Source organism: Neomonachus schauinslandi, chromosome 15 (assembly GCF_002201575.2).
Source record: "Neomonachus schauinslandi chromosome 15, ASM220157v2, whole genome shotgun sequence".
Lineage (NCBI taxonomy): Eukaryota > Metazoa > Chordata > Mammalia > Carnivora > Phocidae > Neomonachus > Neomonachus schauinslandi.
In genome coordinates this window covers 57,585,183-57,605,243 of record NC_058417.1, presented here as the reverse complement: position 1 = coordinate 57,605,243, position 20,061 = coordinate 57,585,183, and the positions used below count along the sequence as shown (strand labels likewise).

The 20,061-nt window shown below is 57.7% G+C and overlaps 2 protein-coding genes across 2 annotated transcripts in view; one reads left to right on the top strand and one right to left on the bottom strand.

Annotated features, from left to right (window-relative positions):
• The first annotated feature begins 4 nt into the window (after positions 1-4).
• SGSH (N-sulfoglucosamine sulfohydrolase) lies at positions 5-7,564 on the top strand. The gene is made up of 8 exons (XM_021680806.1): positions 5-101; positions 1,011-1,171; positions 2,574-2,679; positions 2,920-3,070; positions 3,388-3,544; positions 3,914-3,995; positions 4,695-4,898; positions 5,639-7,564. Exons 1-8 carry the CDS (start codon positions 5-7, stop codon positions 6,196-6,198), a joined length of 1,518 nt encoding a protein of 505 aa, XP_021536481.1. The 3' UTR covers positions 6,199-7,564.
• Positions 7,565-7,581: 17 nt separating this feature from the next.
• The window catches only part of CARD14 (caspase recruitment domain family member 14), a 23,567-nt gene continuing 11,087 nt past the window's right edge, over positions 7,582-20,061 (bottom strand). Inside the window, 10 exon segments of the mRNA XM_021680722.1 lie at positions 7,582-8,255; positions 8,793-8,908; positions 9,842-9,963; positions 11,711-11,884; positions 12,441-12,564; positions 13,288-13,351; positions 14,207-14,444; positions 14,720-14,846; positions 18,552-18,744; positions 18,959-19,019. Of these exon segments, the coding sequence (XP_021536397.1) occupies positions 8,048-8,255; positions 8,793-8,908; positions 9,842-9,963; positions 11,711-11,884; positions 12,441-12,564; positions 13,288-13,351; positions 14,207-14,444; positions 14,720-14,846; positions 18,552-18,744; positions 18,959-19,019 (1,427 nt within the window). The 3' untranslated portion in view covers positions 7,582-8,047.

The following is a 20,061-nucleotide window of genomic DNA, read 5'->3' as shown; positions in this document are numbered from 1 at the left end:
CGCCATGCGCCGCCGAGGGCCGACCTGCTGGGTGCTGCTGCTGGCCCTGGTCCTCTGCCGCTTGCACCGGGCGCGCCCCCGGAACGTGCTGCTGATCCTCGGTGAGTGCGCCCCAGCCAGCGAGCCCTGCAGCCCTTCGCGTCTGCGCTCCCCGCTGCCCCAGACCCTTCGTGGTCGGCTTCTTGGAGAGGGAGGCAGGGGCGGCCTCACCCACCGCGGGTCGGCCAGCCTTCAGCACCCCAGTCCTGCCCCCGGCTCTGACCCCCACCCCTACCCGTGCCCAGATCAGCCAGGGCGCCCAGCTCGGGAAGCTGGGCGGTTTTCCAGAACGCAGTGTTGTACAGTCCCTAGAGGGGATGCTGGAAGAGGGGCTGATGCCCAAGTCCCCAGAGACGTGGCTGCGTGCCCGGGACGCCCCGCTCTCCTCTCCTCCCCAGCGGTGTAACCCTGTAAGTTTGCCCTTGCGTTTTCAAACCCGGGAGCCCTGCGGCTCAGATCTCCTTCTGGCAGAAAAGCACAGCCCACCCCGCCCACTCCCCTAACCCCAGCCCTTTCCAGAAATCACAAGTTCCCCTAGTGCCCGGCTGTTTACAAGACTTGGTGACCAGGGCTCCAGCTGTCATGAGACAACCCTATTCTTTCCTCTTTTGAGGTCTGGCGTTGTGCCAGACGCACTCTCTCTGATTAACTTTGTGGTCTCCAACCAGGCCTTGCAGCTGATTGTAGCATAAAACAGTTCTCCCCTAAGGGCTCCCATCAGCATCTCCTTGCTGGGGACACAGGTGCATAAACCGCATCCTCATGCAGCGTCTGCCGAGCTCAGGACTGCCCCATCGTGCCCACTTGCTAACGGGGCCACCTGAGTATCATGCCCTCTGGGTGTCAATCCCAGGCAGGTGTCAGGCCGCCCAGATGTCATGCCCGCTTGGGTCATGCCCACCTGGGTATCCCACTTGCGTGGACCTCACCGGCCCAAGCCACCACGGCCTCAGTGTCTCTGCCTTCCTCAGCGGACGATGGAGGCTTTGAGAGTGGTACCTACAACAACAGTGCCATGAGCACCCCTCACCTGGACGCCTTGGCCCGCCGCAGCCTGATCTTCCGCAATGCCTTCACTTCCGTCAGCAGCTGCTCTCCCAGCCGGGCCAGTCTGCTCACTGGCCTGCCCCAGGTGAGGGCCGCAGGGGTGCAGGAGCAGGGCACGGGAGAGGGAGAGCCCCTCCCTGACCTCTCCTGGGATGTGCTCACCTTCTCTTCCCCACCACCTGCCCACCATGAGCCCTGGCTCCACTGCTCTGTGTGACTGTGAGCAAAGCGCTATTTGTGCACCTCGATCTTCCTACCTGTTAAATGGGGTCATGACCATACCTCATTCGTGGAATCATTATGGGGTTGGCCAAGCTCGTGGTTTATACGTAAAGCACGTGGAAAGGTGTCTGACACGCACTTGCTCAGCGTTAACTCGTGTTACGATATCGTCCAGGAGCGTGAGTGCAGGTAAGAGGTGCCCTGTGAAGCACTTCCTCCGTGTTTGCTCTGCTAGGATAGGCACAGCGTAGAATTTACCCTTTTAATCGTTCACAGATGTGCAGTTCAGTGGCATCACGTCCATTCACACTGTTGTGCAGCCATGTGTCCGTCCGTCCACCTCTAGAACTTCTTCATCTTCCCAAACGGAAGCGCTGTGCCCATTAACACTGCTCCCCGCTCCCCTCCCCCGGCCCTGGCAACTGCTCATCGCCTCTCTGTCTCTCTGAACTTGGTTACTCTAGGGGAGTCCTACAGTGTGTGTCCTTTTGTGACTGCCTTATTGCCCTGAGCGGAGTGCCCCCCAGGTCCCCACACACTGTAGCACAGAACAGCCTTCCTTCTCGTGGCTGAAAGGGCTGATGAGCGTCCCGTCCTATGGGTATGGCCCGTTTTGTTTACCCGTCCATCTGTCCGTGGACACTTAGGTTGCTCCTACCCGTGATTGTGATGAGTAGTGTTGCTATGAACGTGGGGATGCAGGTACTTACTTTGGACCTGTTGCCTCGTGACATCCTCTGACGGTGAGCCGCTGTGCCCTATGCGTCCCCATCCGAGAGACCGAGGCGCACATGGAAAAGGAAGCTGTGGCCTATGCCCCCCCTACCCCCCCGGAAGGCTCCTTGGGCAGCCGTGGGCCGCAGGAGTGAGGACAGGGCTGCCCCATCGTGCCTTACGTCTTTTTGTAGTCTGACTCTGTGATGTGTCAACTATTTTTTTTTTTTTGCACCGTAAAAGATCCAGTTAATAGAGGTTTGCTGCCCTTTTTCCCACCATGGTATGTGCTCATGACAAAAAAATTGGGAAGTACAGGTAGACGAGAAGAAAATAAAAACCACCCCTAGTTACGGGTACGTTTTCCCAGTCTGTCGTGTTTCCTGCTGATGTCCCATGAACGGGGTGGGGCCCGGGAGAGGCGGTGAGACTCTCCCAGGATGCTGGCCGCCGGGGTCTCCAGGGGGGCCCAGGAAGGGCCGGGTTGAGGAGCCGTCGGGAGAGTGGGAGCAGGCAGGGGGGATCCCGCCTCACGGGCGTCTCTGCCGCAGCATCAGAACGGGATGTACGGCCTGCACCAGGACGTCCACCACTTCAACTCCTTCGATGAGGTGCGGAGCCTGCCAAGGCTGCTTGGCCAAGCTGGCATTCGCACAGGTGAGCGGCTTCATGCCCTGGTGGGGTGAGGCCTCGTCCTGAGCCACCCTCCGCCCATGTCACGTGCTCTGAGCACCCAAGGTCCGGGGCCTTCTCCCTGGGCCCTGGGTCCGTGAGAACAAGGGCCTGGGCTGATCTCATAGAGGCTACGCCAGGGCCGTGGGGTGTGGGGGCGGGGAAGGGAAAGGAGGACAGTGGGATAGCTCCGGGACTCTGGCAGGCCCATGTCCCCACCTCCAGGCATCATTGGGAAGAAGCATGTGGGGCCCGAGACGGTGTACCCGTTTGAATTTGCGTACACGGAGGAGAATGGCTCCATCCTCCAGGTGGGGCGGAACATCACCAGAATTAAGCTGCTGGTCCGGAAGTTCCTGCAGACTCGGGATGACAGGTGTGAGGAGGCCCCTGTCCCCTCCCTCACACGGCCAGACCTCTGGGCAGTTAACCTGTGATGCACATCCCAGAGTCTTTAGTGGGGATTCTTGGAGGCCCCAGGTTGGGGGGGGGGGAGGTTCCAGAAACTCAAGTTAAAAGGAGAGGAGACACGGGGAACCTGAGACGGAGGATCCCAGGGAGACTTTCAGTTCTAGAGGAGTGAGCGACGCTGAGGGGTGTTCCCTCCTAAAGAACGGGGCTCCCCAGAGTAGAAAGCCAGGTGGCGTGTCCACCGGCTGACCTCAGGACTTAAGCCCCTCCCTCCCTGGGCAGGCCCTTCTTCCTCTACGTCGCCTTCCACGACCCCCACCGCTGTGGGCACTCCCAGCCCCAGTACGGGACCTTCTGTGAGAAGTTTGGCAATGGGGAGAGCGGCATGGGGCGGATCCCAGACTGGACCCCGCAGACCTATGACCCACAGGACGTGCTGGTAGGAGCCCCTCGCCATGTTTCCAAGATGCTTGCTTACCCTTCCTCCACCACCTCTTAAATCGGAGGACTTGGCTGCCCTGGCCCCGGGTGTGTGACTTCACCATGTTTAAGAGGAGACTCTGTGACTCAGTGGATCTGGGTTCCCGTCCAAGGGGCCGGCAAAGAGAGGCGTCAAGATGTGGAGTGACGTGTCCAGAAGCAGGGACGTTCTGGGCTCAACCGTTCACTGGTGGAGGGTGATCTCAGGCCCTGGAAGGAAGGCCGACTCCTCCATCTCCTACCCCAATTCAAGGACTGGCCACCCCTTCCCCCCGGCTTGTCTGCCCGTGTGTTCTAGCCCTGACTTTGTACCCGCGTGCCCCTCTAGGTGCCTTACTTCATCCCTGACACTCCCACAGCCCGAGCAGACCTGGCTGCTCAGTACACCACCATCGGCCGCATGGACCAAGGTTGGTTCAAGGAGCCTGGACCGTGGGGTATGCCCCAGCGTGGGCCCCCATCCCAGACCAGAGCTCCAAAGTCACAGTGTTGGCGGGGCCATGTCCCCCCTGCAGGCCCTAGGGGACAGGACAGTCTTCCTGCCTCTTCCAGCGTCTGGTGGCCCCAGGCGTTCCTTGGCTCCTGGCTGCATCCCTCACCTCTCTGCCCCTGTCCTCATACAGCCTGTTGGGTGTCTTCTCAGTGTCTTTTCTATAAGGACACTTGTCATGGGATTTAGGGTCCACCTGGGCACTTCGGGACAATCTCCTTGAGATCCTTGACGATTGCATTCGCAAAGACCCCTTCTCCAAACGGGAGAACCGCTATTAGCAGGTGGTGACCTGGGGAGGGGACAGGCGTAGAGGGAGTTCTGTCTTCCAGCCACCGCCCATACTGCCCAGTTATCCCCGCGGGACAGGCATGCGATTCTGGAAAACAAAACAAAAACCAGCGTCTGCAGGTAGCAGCCGCACAGGGCGACGTGGACGTGCTGAGGGATGGCCGACATCCCTGGCCTACTGCTGGACGGGGTGCTGGGTGGGAGGGAGGGAGGGACGGCAGGGGTGCAGGGTCCAGCAGCCCAATGAAGAAATGTGTGAGCGCACGCGCGTTCCCGCCCTTGCACCCCTGGCCGTGGCTGAGCTCTGTTGTCCCCTCTGCACCCCCAGGGGTCGGACTCGTGCTCCAGGAGCTGCGCGCAGCAGGTGCCCTGAATGACACCCTGGTGATCTTCACATCCGACAACGGGATCCCCTTCCCCAGCGGCAGGACCAACCTGTACTGGCCGGGGACGGCCGAACCCTTGTTGGTGTCGTCCCCAGAGCACACGAAACGCTGGGGCCAGGTCAGCGAGGCCTACGTGAGCCTCTTAGGTACGGCCCTGCGGCTCACACGGGCAGGGGCGGGGGAGCTGAAACAAGCAGCACCACCAGGCCCAGGCAGTGCTCTGCACCCGCTGCCTTACGTGGTGCCCACGCCACCTGGGTAAGGAAGGGACGGCCACATCCTTCTACAGAGGCAGCAGTGAGGATCAGAGAGGTAAGTTGCCCAAGGTCCCAGGATTCGAGCCTGGGTCTCGCGGTCTTTGAGACTGCTGCCCTCCCCACTGGCCCGCTGGTGGGCGCTGGCCTCGGCTGGAGCGCTTGTTAACGCCCACCCGGCAGGCCCCACCCCCAGAGCGTCGGCCTGAGAGGTAGCATTCGTGACAAGCTCCCCGGTGATACTCATGCTGCAGGCCCCGGGGAGCCCCTGTTTTGAGGGTTCAGGGCAGCAGGGCCCATGCAGCTTGGGGCCCACATGTCCCTTTGGCCCCAAAGCACAAGTCGGGGAGCACTGCGGCCACAGCATAAGGCAGGGATAGCTGCGCCCCCTCCGTGGGGGCTTCCTTACTGATCCGAAGGATTCTGGTAGGATCCTGAATATCACCAAGTTGGGGCCTCTTGTTAAACCATTAAAGGCATCGTATGCTAGAGGGCCGAGACAACCTCGACATGTGGGGGGCCCACAACGGCGCCTCCCTGTTGGTGACCCGGTGTGCGAGGTGGCCCACCAGCGTTCCAGAGTGGCTTGGTGGCTGGAGGGCTGCCCTGCTGAGACACCACCTCCTTTCCAGATCTCACGCCCACCATCTTGGACTGGTTCTCCATCCCTTACCCGAGCTATGCCATCTTCGGCTCAAAGACCGTCCGGCTCACGGGCCGGTCCCTCCTGCCAGTGCTGGAGGCAGAGCCCCTCTGGAGCACCGTCTTTGGTAGCCAGAGTCACCACGAGGTCACCATGGCCTACCCCATGCGCTCCGTGTACCACCGGGCCTTCCACCTCGTGCACAACCTCAATTTCAAGATGCCCTTTCCCATCGACCAGGACTTCTACATGTCGCCCACCTTCCAGGACCTCCTGAACCGCACTGTGGCCGGCCGCCCCACTGGCTGGTATAAGGATCTCCACCGTTACTACTACCGGGAGCGTTGGGAGCTGTATGACAGGAGCCAGGACCCCCACGAGACCCGGAACCTGGCTGCCGACCCCCACTATGCACAGGTTCTTGAACTGCTGCAGACCGAGCTGGCCAAGTGGCAGTGGGAGACCCATGACCCCTGGGTGTGTGCTCCCGATGGCGTCCTGGAGGAGAGGCTCTCCCCCCAGTGCCGGCCACTCCACAATGAGCTGTGAGTGTCCCTGGGGCACGTGCATGGCCTCCCCAGACTGGGTCCCCACGCGGCCCATCTGATGAGGGCTCTCACCGATGCTGCTGTCATTCTGCCACCGCCTGGAGGGGAGAGCAGGGCATGTGTCCCGGTCCTTCACCCCTCTGTGGTAGGGGACACTGCTGTCCTTGTGTCTGAGCCCTATAAGCATAGACATTCCAGGGGATCCTGGAACAGGGTGGGTCCCCCAGTCCGTGACAGGTGAGGATGGTCTGGGCAAGGAGGTCTCGTGTCCTGGGTCAGGTTGGGGTCCTGCAGAGAGAAGGGGCTGGGACCTGGGGCTTGAGATCCTCTTCATTCTTTGGAGGCCCCAGATGTTCCCACTTCCAGGTACCACATGCGTGGTGGGAGGGTTCAGACTACACTCTATGTAGGGACACGGTGTCTGCCTTTTATCCACCTCTGGTCTTGAAAAAATCTGTGAACACGCCTGGGGCTTGTTTTGCTCTGCCCCACGGTCAAGTTCCTGACCCTGGCTGGGTTTCCACTAGGCCGTTGATTCATGGCAGGCTCCCCACGTGCCGAGCTTCATCCTGTGGTCTATAGAGGCAAGCTCGTCCTTTTTGAATGTCCGAGGGGGAAGAGCCCGTCCTCTGGCTTGGGTTAGTTCTGTCCGGTTGGACTCCAGGGCTGTGGCACGGATGTTGCTCGCAGATGCTCCACACCTCCCCGGTGACCACCTGCCGGGAAAGCGGAAGGTCTCCCTGGAAAGGCCAGAACGCGGGGGCTTTTTCCCTTGAGTGGTGGGCTCCCGCTCTCCCCTGCCCTCCCCCACCAACGCCATCCTGGGGGCGTGGAGGAAGAGCCACAGTCCAGGACACTGTAAAAGCCTTTTATTTTAGTAAAACATGCAGAAGGTCATTTTCTGGCTTGTTTATGAGCACGCCGGCCTGAATTCTAGAGCAACTTCCTGAGGCACTTGGGTTCACGGGCACTGCTGCCAAAATGATATTCAGTCCCCCACAGTAGGGGGCAAAGCCAGGTGCCAGGGGGCCCGGGGGCTCGGCCCAACCATGCCCATGTGTCTCCTGAGCCCTGGAGGTGGAGGAAAGGTGCCTTGCCCTGGAGAAGGGGCTGAGTGGGCTGCCCGGTAAAGGGGGCAGATCTCGGGCTCAGGAGGAGCCCGGCCAGTGTGCAAGGGTGTCTGTGGGAGGCTTCTCCAGGACACCCCCGTGGGTCCCTGAACCAGGTATGGTGGCCACCAGGCAGAAACCCACGAAAATACTGTTTCCTTTGCTGGGAAACCATATTTCCCAGTTTGTACACACGACTTTCCAAACTTGAGTCACTGAAGCAGGTATCAGCCATCAGAAGCTGAGAAAGCCAGGCTTACCTTATAAGGGGGTCTGTTCCTCTGCTCTGGGCGGGGATGGCAGTGACTTTGGGGGGCACCAGGGCTACCAGCCTGCTGCCTCGGTGGCTTTGGAACAAGCCCTTTGGCACATTGAAATGCAAAAGGGGAGAATTGGGTCAGACAGGTGGTTTTCTGGAGACATCTGGGGCCTCCCGCTGTGGGAGGGTGCAGGAGATGCCAAACCCCAGACGTGTTCTCGAGGCCTCTGGTTCAGACCCTGGCAGCCAAGCCTTGGAGGAGGGGGAGATGGCTTGCAAAGGAAGGTGGGCGGATGGTTTGAATGCCTACCTGTGACGTGCACAGAGTGGGGTTCAAGGTTGGACCCCAGTGAGAGGGGAGCAGATGCTCGGAGAGCTGGGCTTGTGTGGTGAGCACCCCCAAGGCTGTGCCCGCGAGGCTCTGAGCTCAAATCACAGGGACTCAGAGGTCCCCACAGGCCCTGGAGGGGACTGCGGGGCTGTCAGCGGGGGCTCTGCTCGGTCCACACGACCTTCTTCTGCTCATCTCCGATGACGTAGTGCACACAGCCGAGCAGTGCTTCCGGGTCACCCCAGCCGTCGGGGGCCACACTGCTGTATGGACAGGGCGCTTTGTCCAGCTCGGACTCCTCCTGCCTGCCCGCCTCCAGGAGCTGCTCCTCGGACATGCCGAGCCACTGCAGGGCCTTCCTGCATGGGCCGGACACGGTGGGACACGCTTAGGGAGAGCCGCATGCTGGCTGCCCGGAGCAGAGCCCAGCTCGGAGTCCAGGGGACAGCGTACAGACCCCCGCTTCGAGGGGCCCAAGTGCCTCGTAGAGGACACGCGAATCAGGCCCCAGATGACTTGCACGGGGCGGGGGGGTCTGGTTTACAAGCTCAGCTGACACATTATAAGGGGGCAACAGGACGTCTGGGTTTGCCCCAGCCGTAAACCAAGTAATGGTTTTCAGCCCCTGTTCTCACCTAGCGCAGGTGGACTGTCAGCTGCGTGTACCCCAGTGAACACGTGCCCTTAGTCAAGTCAAGGCAGGCTCCAGGTCTCACCTCACCGTCCCCCAGGCAACAGGGCAGCAGGTCCTTTGTCCCAGAAGCTGTGGGGGAGCTGCCCTGCCACGCTTCCAGGGGCTGGCACAGGGCGAGTTCCCGGAGACCCCCCGCCCCATGCCCTGGAGGCACATGGCGCCAGGTGTAGACCCCACCGCCAGCCCTTGGGGGCACACCTACTTGAGTTTCTTTGCTGCCCTCTCGTTGATGTGGATGTGGATGATGATGGGGAAGATCTCCATCCTGTGCAGGGCACAGATGCTGTCCAGCTGGATGTCCAGGAGGGCGTGGGTGTTCTGGAGGGGACGGGGGAGATGGATGGGTCAAGGTCCTTGGCCTCGGAGACAGCAAAGGGAGCCCACGCCTGGGGGGGCAGTGGGAAGAGAAGCCGGGGATGCTCTGTGGTGGCCGAGGGCACTTGTTTTACAATCAAGAGTCTGTCCCTTTGGTTTGTCATCTGGAAAATCTAGGAACTGCAAGCCATTGGAGTTGAGGGAGATTTTGAGGGGGGCTGGAACCCGAGGGGTCGGAAGCCTCCATCAGCCTCTGCTGGGGGGGGGAGGCGAGGGGGCTGTTGGGAAGGGGGCGTCTGCCTCTGGTGCACAGCTGGGCCTGGCCCTCTTCGGTCCACATAAAACTGCATGGTTCACCGTAAGCTGCCTTTCATATATTTGTGTGAGCCTCAAGTCATGGGGTGTTATCTCTATCTTACTCGTTATTTAACAAATATTATTCAGCATTTCCTGTGTTGAGGAACCAGGCTCAGGGATGTTAAGAGGCCGGCCCAGAGTCCCACGGATCCCAGATGGCAGAGATGGGGCTGGATCTTTCTGCACTCCTCCCTCTGAACACAGAGCCAGAGACGAGCTGAGCACCAGCACTGGGGGTCCCTGGCCTGCAGGTTGGTGACCAGGGTCCCCCAGATCTCAAGGTCAGTCCTTCCTGCCCTATCCCACCACCGTCCTCTGGAGATGGTCCCCAAGCCCCCAGAGCAGCCCCCACCCGCCCCTTACCTTTTCTTTTTTTAAAGATTTTATTTATTTGAGAGAGAGAGAGCAGGACTGAGAGACAGGGAGCATGAGTTGAGGGGAGGGGCAGTGGGAGAGGGAGAAGCAGACTCCCCACTGAGCAGGGAGCCCGATGCAGGGCTTGATCCCAGAACCCCAGGATCATGACATGAGCCGAAGGCAGACGCTTAACTGACTGAGCCTCCCAGGCGCCCCCCTTACCTTTTCCATGAGGGACTCGACAGCCCTGTGGGTCACCCAGTAGCAGCCACCAGATGCCTCCCCCTCCTGGATGATGTCCCCTCTCTGGCTGGAGGCATCATATTCCTTCTGGCTCAAGTACTCTGAAGGTGACAGTGGACGGGGACATCACACTCTGTGAGGTCCTGAGGGAGCTCCATGCTGCACGTGCCCCCCCATGGTCCCCCACCAGCTCTGGGGGACGCGCCTCCCAGGATGTCCTCTTTATAAACCTGACCCTGCTCTTAGCACTCAAGAGGAGTCTGTGCCCTGCACACTCAGCGATGCAGATAAACGAGCCCCTCCCTATCACCCCCACCTAAGCTCCAAAAGTGCAAGTGCACACATCCAGCTTCTCACACCTGGAAGTGCCTTAGAGCCCACACGTCAGCGCTTCCCAGCTGGGCGCAGCTGTACCCCCAGGGGACACTTGGCAACGTCTGGAGACATTTGTGGCTGTCACCACTGGGGGGGCATGCTACTGTGTCTACTGGGTGGAGGCCGGGGTGCTGCTCAATGTCCTGCAGGACCCAGGACGCCCCCACACAGGGGGAGGCAGCCCCACCTGACTGTCAGGGCCAAGGTTGAGAACCCTTGCCCTGAATAAACCTGTCAAAACACACCCCGCTTTTGCTTTTCTTCCTGAATCGCCTCTGTCTGAGCGCGCGTCCTCCTCGGTCAGACCTCCCCCTGCCCACCGCCCCCGTCACGGGGACTCCAGCTCTTGGACAGCTGCTCTCCGCGGCCTTTCCTCCCCGGCGTCCTACACCTGCACCTCTGGCCCCCGGGGCCGCACGCAGAGCACCTCCATCTGGCCTGCGGCCCCACCAGCTCCTGCCTGCCCGTCAGAGCCCAGCTGCGCCCCCGTCTTCTCCAAAGCCCTTGTCTCCCTCTCTGGGCCACTTGTGGAGCCAACGCCTGGCAGCCTGTCTGTCTGCAGGAGGCTTCCCCTCTCCAGCTCCCCTCAGGGAACCTGGCATATGTGAGGTGCCAGCTAGAGGAGCCAGACTCGCTCACCCCTGTGCCCTCTGTGAACCCCAGGGGGTCTGGACAGAGCCCTATTCCCCCTCCAGTGGTAACCCAAGGCTTCCCGTAGCCATCGGCCAGTGACGAGCTGATGAATGAAAACCCACAAAGCTGCTCTCCAGTTCGCCAACCTTGGAACCACCTCTCCTGCTGCGCAGACACTCAGACCCTGTCCCCTGGGATCCAGGATTCCAGATGGCCCGTTCCTCTCCGTGACTCTCCACCAAGCAGCTCTGGGGGTGAGCAGATGGGCAGAACCATTTGGGGGTCCTGCCCCACTTGAGTAAAACCTATCTGCCACCAGTAACTACACCGGATTGAATAGCACCCCTCCAGGATGCGTGACCGTCTGGAACCTGGGAATGTGACCGTATTTGGAAATAGGGTCTTGGCAGATGTGGTTAGTGAAGATGAGGTCGCACTGGAGTAAGCTGGACCCTGAATCCATGACTGGTTCCTTATAAGAAGACCGTGTGAAGACACAGAGACGGGAGGAGGCCAGGTGACAAGGAGGCAGAGACAGAAGTGACGCAGCCACAAGCCAAGGACCCCCAGGACCATCAGCACCACTGGAAGCCAGAAGAGGAAAGGAGTGACTCCCCCTGAGAGCCTCTGGGCAGGGCGGGGTGGGGGGCAGCACAGAGACGCCTGGATCTCAGCCTTCTGGACTCCATCACCACGGGGGAATAGACCTCTGCTGTTCCAAGTGGCCCAGGACACCCGCACAGTGACCTCCACACTGCTCTCCCGAGCAAAGGCAAGCATTCTGCCAAGGCCTTGCCCTGCCACGCGGCAGGCAGGTGGGGCTCCCAGGTGACGGCGTACCTGCTAGGCATTTCTTGAACCCTTGGAGGAGGTACAGCTTCTCGCTCAGGATCTTCCCTACCACCCTGGGCACGAAGATCACTGGCCGGGGCTGGCTGGGCCTGTGGGGGTGCACCAGGGTGTAGGGCACCAGGGTGAAGCAGCTCTCGGCCCAGAAGCACGCGGTGGAGGGCTCTGTGGGGGAGAGGAGGTGTGAGCGGGCCGGGCGCCAAGCTGGGCGGTCCGCCTGCCTCTCAGGCCGCAGGACAGACTGAGTGTGTTTGGGGCAGTAACAGGCTCAGCCCACACCAGGGACATGTGCGTCCCACACCCCGTGGCTGGTGGTTCTTCGCACCCGTCGATGAGGTAGCTCTGCGTCTCTCCGGGCTCAGCTCCCCAGGCCCACAGCGGGGATAGAGAAAAGCAGTCCTCTTCCTTTCCAGCATGCTGCAAGACCGCTGGCCCCAGGGTCCTCACCCTTGCTGGACCCACAGCACCAGGCCTCCCTCCCTCCTGGTCCCTGCTCTTCTAGATTGTACTTCTGTTTTCAATAGTCATATCATGCACCCAAAACACTTGCCAAAAAGAAGAAAATTAATTCAAAACAATTCACCTCACTCTCAATCCACCCCCACTGTCTTCATTGCAGGGTTTGACCTGATAGGGGTGTGTGCCACGCTGACCTCTGTCATGACCTCACACCCACACACGTCACACAGTGGCGATCAAGGGCCCCCTCGGCCTGTGCTACCCGCCTCACCTTCCAGCTTGCTGGGCTCCCACAGGGCCCCATCGAAGGATGAGCGCAGAGGGCTGGCCTTGGTTCTGTCCACGCTGACGATGCGGACCAGCTTCTGGGGTCCCCCGGAAGACTGCTGGAGGAGGGAAGAGGGACGAGCAGGTGTCCAAGCCGACAGGACCCTAGCCCACTGCAAAATCCAAGCTGGTCCCTGGGCCACCAGGCTGTGCCCACTGAACAGCCAGGAGGCTCAGGCCCCATGCCAGAGGGTGGGAGCCGAAGGGAGGCAGGACAGGGTCCTCAGGCAGAACCCCCAAGCAGGGCACCCCTGAGTGTGGCATCCAAAGTGAGGGCAGGCTGCAAAAAGCAGGAGGGAAGACTAGGGGCCCCCACAGCCTAGCCCTGTCCCAATCCAGGGAAGCTGCCCTAACATCCTGCTGGGGGACAGCTGGATGTTCTATGTCGGGACATCAGAGGTTCTAGGATGGGGTGCAGATGGACAGGCAAACGAGATGACCTGGGAGGGCGACAGAGACAGCCTATGTGATGTGTCTGCGCACACGGAGGAGCCTGCAGGCTGGGTGTGGTGTGCAGGCCCAGGTGAAGGCCTGGAGGGACCACCGGGGAGACACACGCCAGGTCACACCCATGGGGTCAGCAGCCTATGGGCCCTGGCCCTGGGCCCCCAGGCCAGCACCTGCCCCTCTTCTAACCCACCCCAGATGGGGCCAGGACCCTCCAGGCGGGACCCACCCCAGATGATGTGAGCCAGGAGGAGGAAGGCCAGGATAGAGAGGCAGGACCCACCGCAGCAGGGCCCTGTGTCCAGGATCCGGGTTGGCAGGTCTCACCACCTCACCTTGCGGGCGATGGTGCTTTGCTGAGCCATGTCCTGGATGAGGGCGATGAGCAGCTGCTGAGCTCTGTGCAAAGGAGACCGGCCCTGACCCAGGGGCAAGGAGGACTCGAAGAAGAAGCAGGCCCCTGCCCAGCACCCCCGAACCCACCCCTGCGGCCTCACCCTGGGGGGGTGCATTACAGTCCCCTGGGGCTTTTGGAAAACTGCAAAGCCTCAGCCTGTCCCCTGCAGCTGCCAATGGAATTGTTCTGAGTTGGGACCCAGGTGACTCCGTGTGAGCCTGGGTCTGGGCCACGCTCTAGAACCTCGACAGCCAGCCTGGCGTCACTGAGAGCAATGAGGCTTCGGGGCAAGACACCCTGCTTTGTGCACTCCGGTTGATCTAGAACACGGTTCTCAGCAGGGCTGATGCTGCTCCCAAGGAGGGCGGCCCACTGTCCCAGGTGGCCCAGGACTGAGGGGTTCCCCAGGACAGGGGACTTCCCCGGCTTTAACCAAAATAGTCCTGGACACACCAGGATGGTGGTCACCCAACCCGCAGAAGACACTGGGCAATGTCTGGAGACATTTTAATTGTCTTGGGGGAAGAGGGACTCCTGGTGTCCAGTGGGTGGATGCCGCTCACCATCCTGCAGTGCCCAGGACGGCTCCCCGTGACCGAGTGAGCCAGCCCCAAATGTCACGCTGGTCCTGAATGCTCTAGAATGGTCTAGGACCAAGGGTCATCCCTTTCCACAAAGAAAACCCATCTCAGTGGTGACATTGCAGGTGGCACACTGGGGATTCCACTTTGGGGTGTCTCATCATGCCCACCCTCTCCTCTTGGGCAGGAGGGGTCGTTCACAGGAAGCCAGCCAGGCCCCCGGCCGCGCCCCCGGCCCAACCTGGGGTGGTGTTGGAGTGCACTTCCACTGCTCACCGGGCGTAGTTGGGGATGGTGCCATGCTCGATGCCCTTCGTACTGTAGGGGCCCACGCGGTGGGCATGCTAGCAGCTGCGACTCTGGAACATGGTGTCGCTGACGTGCAGAATGTCACTGAATCGCACCCGCAGCTCCCCCTCTGCCCGTGCCTCCACGGCCAGGTTCACCCGGATGTAGAAGGAATCCCCTGAGGTAGCCACTTTGGCCTCCAGGTCCTGGACCAACTTCTTATAACCTGATCAAAGATAAGCCCGGGGCCATGACCCAACTCGGGGAAGGTTCTGGAATGTGAAAGCCAGAGAGAAGGAAGGAACCTCCCCCCGAGTCTTGGGAGCCATTCTGGTGCTAGAGCCAATGGGCAGGAAGGAGACCCCCAGCTGCCCCACAGCCCTCTGCACACTTAGGGCACAGTCTGGTTCCGGGGTGCGTGAGAGGGCTGGCCTCGCCCAGCCAGGGGCTCAGGTCTCAGGTGGTGGCCTCACAGGGTGGGCGGGGTGCGGGAGTGTGTACCCTCCATGTTGACCTTCACAGACAGGCAGCAGAAGCCGTTGACCCTCTGGAGAAGTCCGACAGCTTGCTCCAGGGCCGTGTCCTCCAAGGTGGCCTTGAACATGGGCTCTGTTGCCTCATAATCCACCTGAGGGCAAATCACCAGTGTCGGCCTCTTTTGACCTGGATTCTGGACTCTACAGTAGGGCCCGCTCACCCTTCCCAGCCATCCACACGCACCCACCAGAGTCCTTGCCACCGGCCCTGCTTCAGGACATCTTGATGTGGTCTCCTCCAACTACACTCATTCCCGTGCCGAGAATCAAGCACCCACCCTTCCCCAACACGCGGTGTGCCAAGATTACCGCTGAGGGCCGAGTTTCCACTCTTCAAGATAGATTCCACTCTAGAGCATTTCAGGTCAGGGGTTCTCAGCTTGGGACTATTGACATGTGAGGCCACTGTTCTGTGCTGTGGGGCTGGCCCCAGGCCCTGCAGGACGTTGGGCGGCAGCCCTCCCCCCCCTTTTGCTGCCCTGGTGGCGAAAGCCCACAGGCACAGGGCTCTCGCTGTCCACCCCACTCATTCGCTCAACCCTGGGTGGTTTTACGTTTAGGGGAGTATATATTTTTATCATGAAAAAAATATTCTAGCTACTGCAATCAGACAACAAAAAGAAATAAAAGGCATCCAGATTGTTAAGGAAGGACTAAAACTTTCATTATTTGCAGATGACATGATACCCTATATAGAAAACCTGAAAGACTCTACCAAGAAACTGCTAGAACCGATCTATGAACTCAGTAATGTCACAGGATCCAATATCAACGTACAAAAATCCATTGCATTCCAATACACCAATAATGAAGCAGCAGAACAAGAAATCAAGGAAACAATCCCATTTACAATAGCACCAAGAATAAATCTGACCAAAGAGGGAAAAATATCTGTCCTCTGAAAACTATAAAACACTGATGAAAAATATTGAAGATGACACAAAAATATGGAAAGACATTCCAAGCGCATGGGTTGGAAGAACAAATATTGTTAAAATATCTCGGGCACCTGGGTGGCTCAGTTGGTTAAGCGACTGCCTTTGGCTCAGGTCATGATCCTGGAGTCCCGGGATCGAGTCCCGCATCGGGCTCCCTGCTCGGCAGGGAGTCTGCTTCTCCCTCTGACCCTCCCCCCTCTCATGTGCTCTCTCTCTCTCATTCTCTCTCTCTCAAATAAATAAAAAATCTTTAAAAAAAATAAAATAAAATAAAAAATAAAATGTCTCTACCACCCGGAGCAAACTACACATTTAATGCAATCCCCATCAAAATACCACCAGCACCTTTCACAGAACTAGAACAAACAATCCTAAAATTTATGTAAGACAAAAGATCCCAAATAGCCAAAGCAACCTTGAAAAAGAAAAGCAAAGCTGGAGGCATCACGATTCCAGACTTCAAGTTTTATTACAAGGCTGTGGTCATCGAGACACTATGGGACTGGCACAAAAACAGACACATAGATCAATGGAACAGAATAGAGAGCCCAGAAATCGACCCTCAACTCTATGGTCAACTAATCTTCGACAAAACAGGAAAGAATATCCAATGAAAAAAAGACAGTCTCTTCCATAAATGGCGTTGGGAAAATTGGGGAGTTTTTGCTACGTGCAAAAGAATGAAACCGGACCAGTTTCTCACACCATACAGAAAAACAAATTCAAAGTGGATGAAAGACCTAAATGTGAGACCTGAGACCATAAAAATCCTACAGGAGAACACAGGCAGTAACTTCTTTGATCTCGGCCCTAGCAACTTACTAGATGCGTAGCCAGAGACAAGGGACTCAAAAGACATAAAAATAAAAGGCTTCTGCACAGTGAAAGAAACAATCAACAAAACTAAAAGCCAGCCTATGGAATGAGAGAAGATATTTGCAAATTACATATCCAACAAAGGGTTAGTATCCAAAATATATAAAGAACTTATAAACCTCAACACCCAAAAAACAAATAATCCAGTTAAAAATTGGCAGAAGAAAAAAAAATGGGCAGAAGACATGAGTAGATATTTCTCCAAAGAAGACATCCAGATGGCCAACAGACACATGAAAAGATGTTCAACATCACTCATCCTCAGGGAAATGCAAATCAAAACTGCAATGAGATATGGCCTCACCCTTGTCAGAATGGCTAAAATCAACAACACAAGAAACAACAGATGTTGGCGGAGATGCGGAGAAAGGGGAACCCTCCTACACTGTTGGTGGGAATGCAAGCTGGTGCAGCCACTCTGGAAAACAGTATGGAGTTTCCTCAAAAAGTTAAAAATGGAGCTACCCCATGATCCAGCAATTGCACTACTGGGTATTTACCCAAAGGATACAAACATACTTATTTGAAGGGGCACCTGCACCCCAATGTTCATAGCAGTGATGTCCACAATAGCCAAACTATGGAAGGAGCCCAGATGTCCATCAACAGATGAACGGATAAAGAAGCTGTGGTATTGGGGCGCCTGGGTGGCTCAGTCGTTAAGCGTCTGCCTTCGGCCCAGGTCATGGTCCCAGGGTCCTGGGATCGAGTCCCACATCGGGCTCCCTGCTCGACAGGAAGCCTGCTTCTCCCTCTCCCACTCCCCCTGCTTGTGTTCGCTCTCTAGCTGTCTGTCTCTCTGTCAAATAAATAAATAAAATCTTAAAAAAAAAAAAAAGCTGTGGTATATACACACAATGGGATATTACTCAGCCATCAAAAAGAATGAAATCTTGCCATTTGCAACGACATGGATGCAACTGGAGGATATTATGCTTAGTGAAATAAATAAGTCAAAGAAAGACAATTATCATATGATCTCACTCATATGTGGAATTTAAGAAACAAAAGAAATGAGCAAAGGGGAAAAAAGAGAGACAAACCAATTCTAAACTCTAGAGAACACACTGATGGTTACAGAGGGGAGGTGGTGGGGAGATGGGGGAAACAGGTGATGGGGATTCAAGAGTTGGGAAGAGCAGCAGGTGATTACCGAAGTGTTGAGTTACTATATTGTACACTTGAGACTAACATAACACTGTATGTTAACTAACTGGAATTAAAAACTCAAAAGTAAATAAATAATAATAAAATACATTAAGATATCAGGACTGTCTCCCCAAACATCATAAAAGTTGCTTTAACCACAACATAGCCTGTTAGCGGTGAGGGAGAAGCCGGCGGGCCCAGGGCTCCGGAGCAAAGGCGGTGCCTGCCCACACTTCTCAGCCTTCGCCTCTGCAGCAGGCCGCCCCCACCTCACCCTAGGCTCACCCCAGGCTCCTCCTGGGGGAACCAGCCTCAGGAACAGGGTGACCGTTTTCTGCTTCCAGGCCACATCAAAGTCACCTCCCTGCCCACATATTCACTTGATAATAATTAGTCAAGCGGTATATTTATGGGTTTTGCAGTTTAACGAATATTTTGCAATAAAAAAGGTTTAAAGATGCCCCCAACGAGATGGTGAATTGTATGTGATGGCTGTGTATTTTACTACACACACACAACGTGATCAGCACAGTAAAAGAACGGGCTATGGCCCTATGGAAAGGTCCCGGGTCAGGGCCGCTGCAGGCAGAAGCCTTCTCAGATGGCAGGTGGTCCTCGCCTGAGCTCACGGGCTCACCCAGCCGAGTTCACGAACGTCAGGGATCCAGACGGGGCAGGGTTCCCATGGGAGTCAACTGGAACGTAGCCTTTAAGTGAGTGTAACCTCAGCCCGAGAGGGAGCCTGGGCTATCCTGACAACACGCCCGTGTCAAGTCGGACCCCACCCAGAGAAGGTCCTGGGGCGGGGGCTTGTGGGGCGGGGGCTGCACTCACCATCATGATCTGAGTGCCCGGGCGCAAGGCCATCTCGTCCGCCACCGAGCCGGGGGTGACCCGGTGAATGAAGATGCCCATGAGGTTGCCACTGATGATGCTTATCTGCTCCAGCAGCGCGTCCCCCTGGAAGGCCAGCATGGTGACCTGGCTCAGGATCTTGCGGGCCGGCCTCCTCCGCACTGGGACGCTGCTGCAGGAGGGGGGTGACAGAGCCCACGAGCCACCACAGCAGGAGGTCAGGCCAGGCCCTGGCCCCGCTGGCCCCAGCATTCTGGAATTCTCATACACACACACGCCCCAACCATGACCTCATCCTCAGAGGGTCCGTCACCTCCCAATAGTGATAGGACACAGCCCTCACTCTGCCCTGCCACCTGCTGGCCCCGGCCCCTCCCGCCGCTCACCTGGACGACAGGGTGAGGCCCCCGGCCCACGGCTGCAGGCTGCTCTCACACTCAGGAACGTCTGAACGGAAGTGGAGGGCTCAGACAGGCCAGGCCAGTCCCCCAGCTCTCCCCTCCCGACGGAGCTTTGCTTACTCAGGCAACCTCGTCCCCCCACCCCAGCCTTGGGCAGCACCCCCTGCTGGTCTGTCTCCTCCTGTTGAGGCTGAACCTCCCTACCTCTTCCCTTCCTCACTGCTTAGAATCTTGAGGTCATCTTCCCCAAACAGGAGTGGGGTTTGACCTATAGCGTGTCCTTATGAGATAGTTGAATGACTTGCCAACATTTTACAGGATAGGGCAGATGGAGTTTGGATGTCTGGCTTCATTAAAAATCAAATCTAGGTGGGGGTGGGTGGGTGAAATAGGTGATGGGGATTAAGGAGTACACTTGTGATGAGCACTGGGTGATTAAAATAAAAACTTAGAAAAAAAATGGGCCGCATTTCTGCCTGGGTCAACGGTTACCTGCTATTTTTGCCGAGCTCACAGGCAAAATTCATGATTACATTCAGAGTCAAATGAAAATAGTATACTCCTGATGTACTTGAGGTCAATTCCACTAAAAGTGTATAAACTAGGACATTCTACAGAATTGTGGCAGAAGGAAACAAAAAGGGGCGCCTGGGTGGCTCAGTCATTAAGTGTCTGCCTTCGGCTCAGGTCATGATCTCAGGGTCCTGGGATCGAGCCCCGCATTGGGCTCCCTGCTCGGCGGAAGCCTGCTTCTCCCTCTCCCACTCCCCCTGCTTGTGTTCCCTCTCTCTCTGTGTCTCTGTCGAATAAATAAATAAAATCTTAAAAAAAAAAAAAAAAGGAAACAAAGAGCATCACATCCAGGATGGATATGCCCTGGGGGGACCCTCTCGGTTAACACCATCTCGCAGGGGGCAAGGTTTCTCGTCAAGTGACCCACTGGGAGCCTCAGACCCCACCTGCCCTAAAGGGGTGGCTGTTCTGAACAGCTAGAGGTTTGTGCGCCCCCTGGTGGCCACTGGGGTGAATTCCAGACGGGGTGCTAAGCACCTGCTGTGCACGAGGCTCACGGGGGGGGGGGGGGGGGG

Excerpts from the sequence above, each read along its gene's own strand:
- SGSH (XM_021680806.1), top strand. The coding sequence starts at position 5 with ATGCGCCGCCGAGGGCCGACCTGCTGGGTGCTGCTGCTGGCCCTGGTC. Across the intron at positions 102-1,010 it reads GAACGTGCTGCTGATCCTCG|CGGACGATGGAGGCTTTGAG; the intron begins GTGAGTGCGCCC and ends TGCCTTCCTCAG. Across the intron at positions 4,899-5,638 it reads GGCCTACGTGAGCCTCTTAG|ATCTCACGCCCACCATCTTG; the intron begins GTACGGCCCTGC and ends CCTCCTTTCCAG.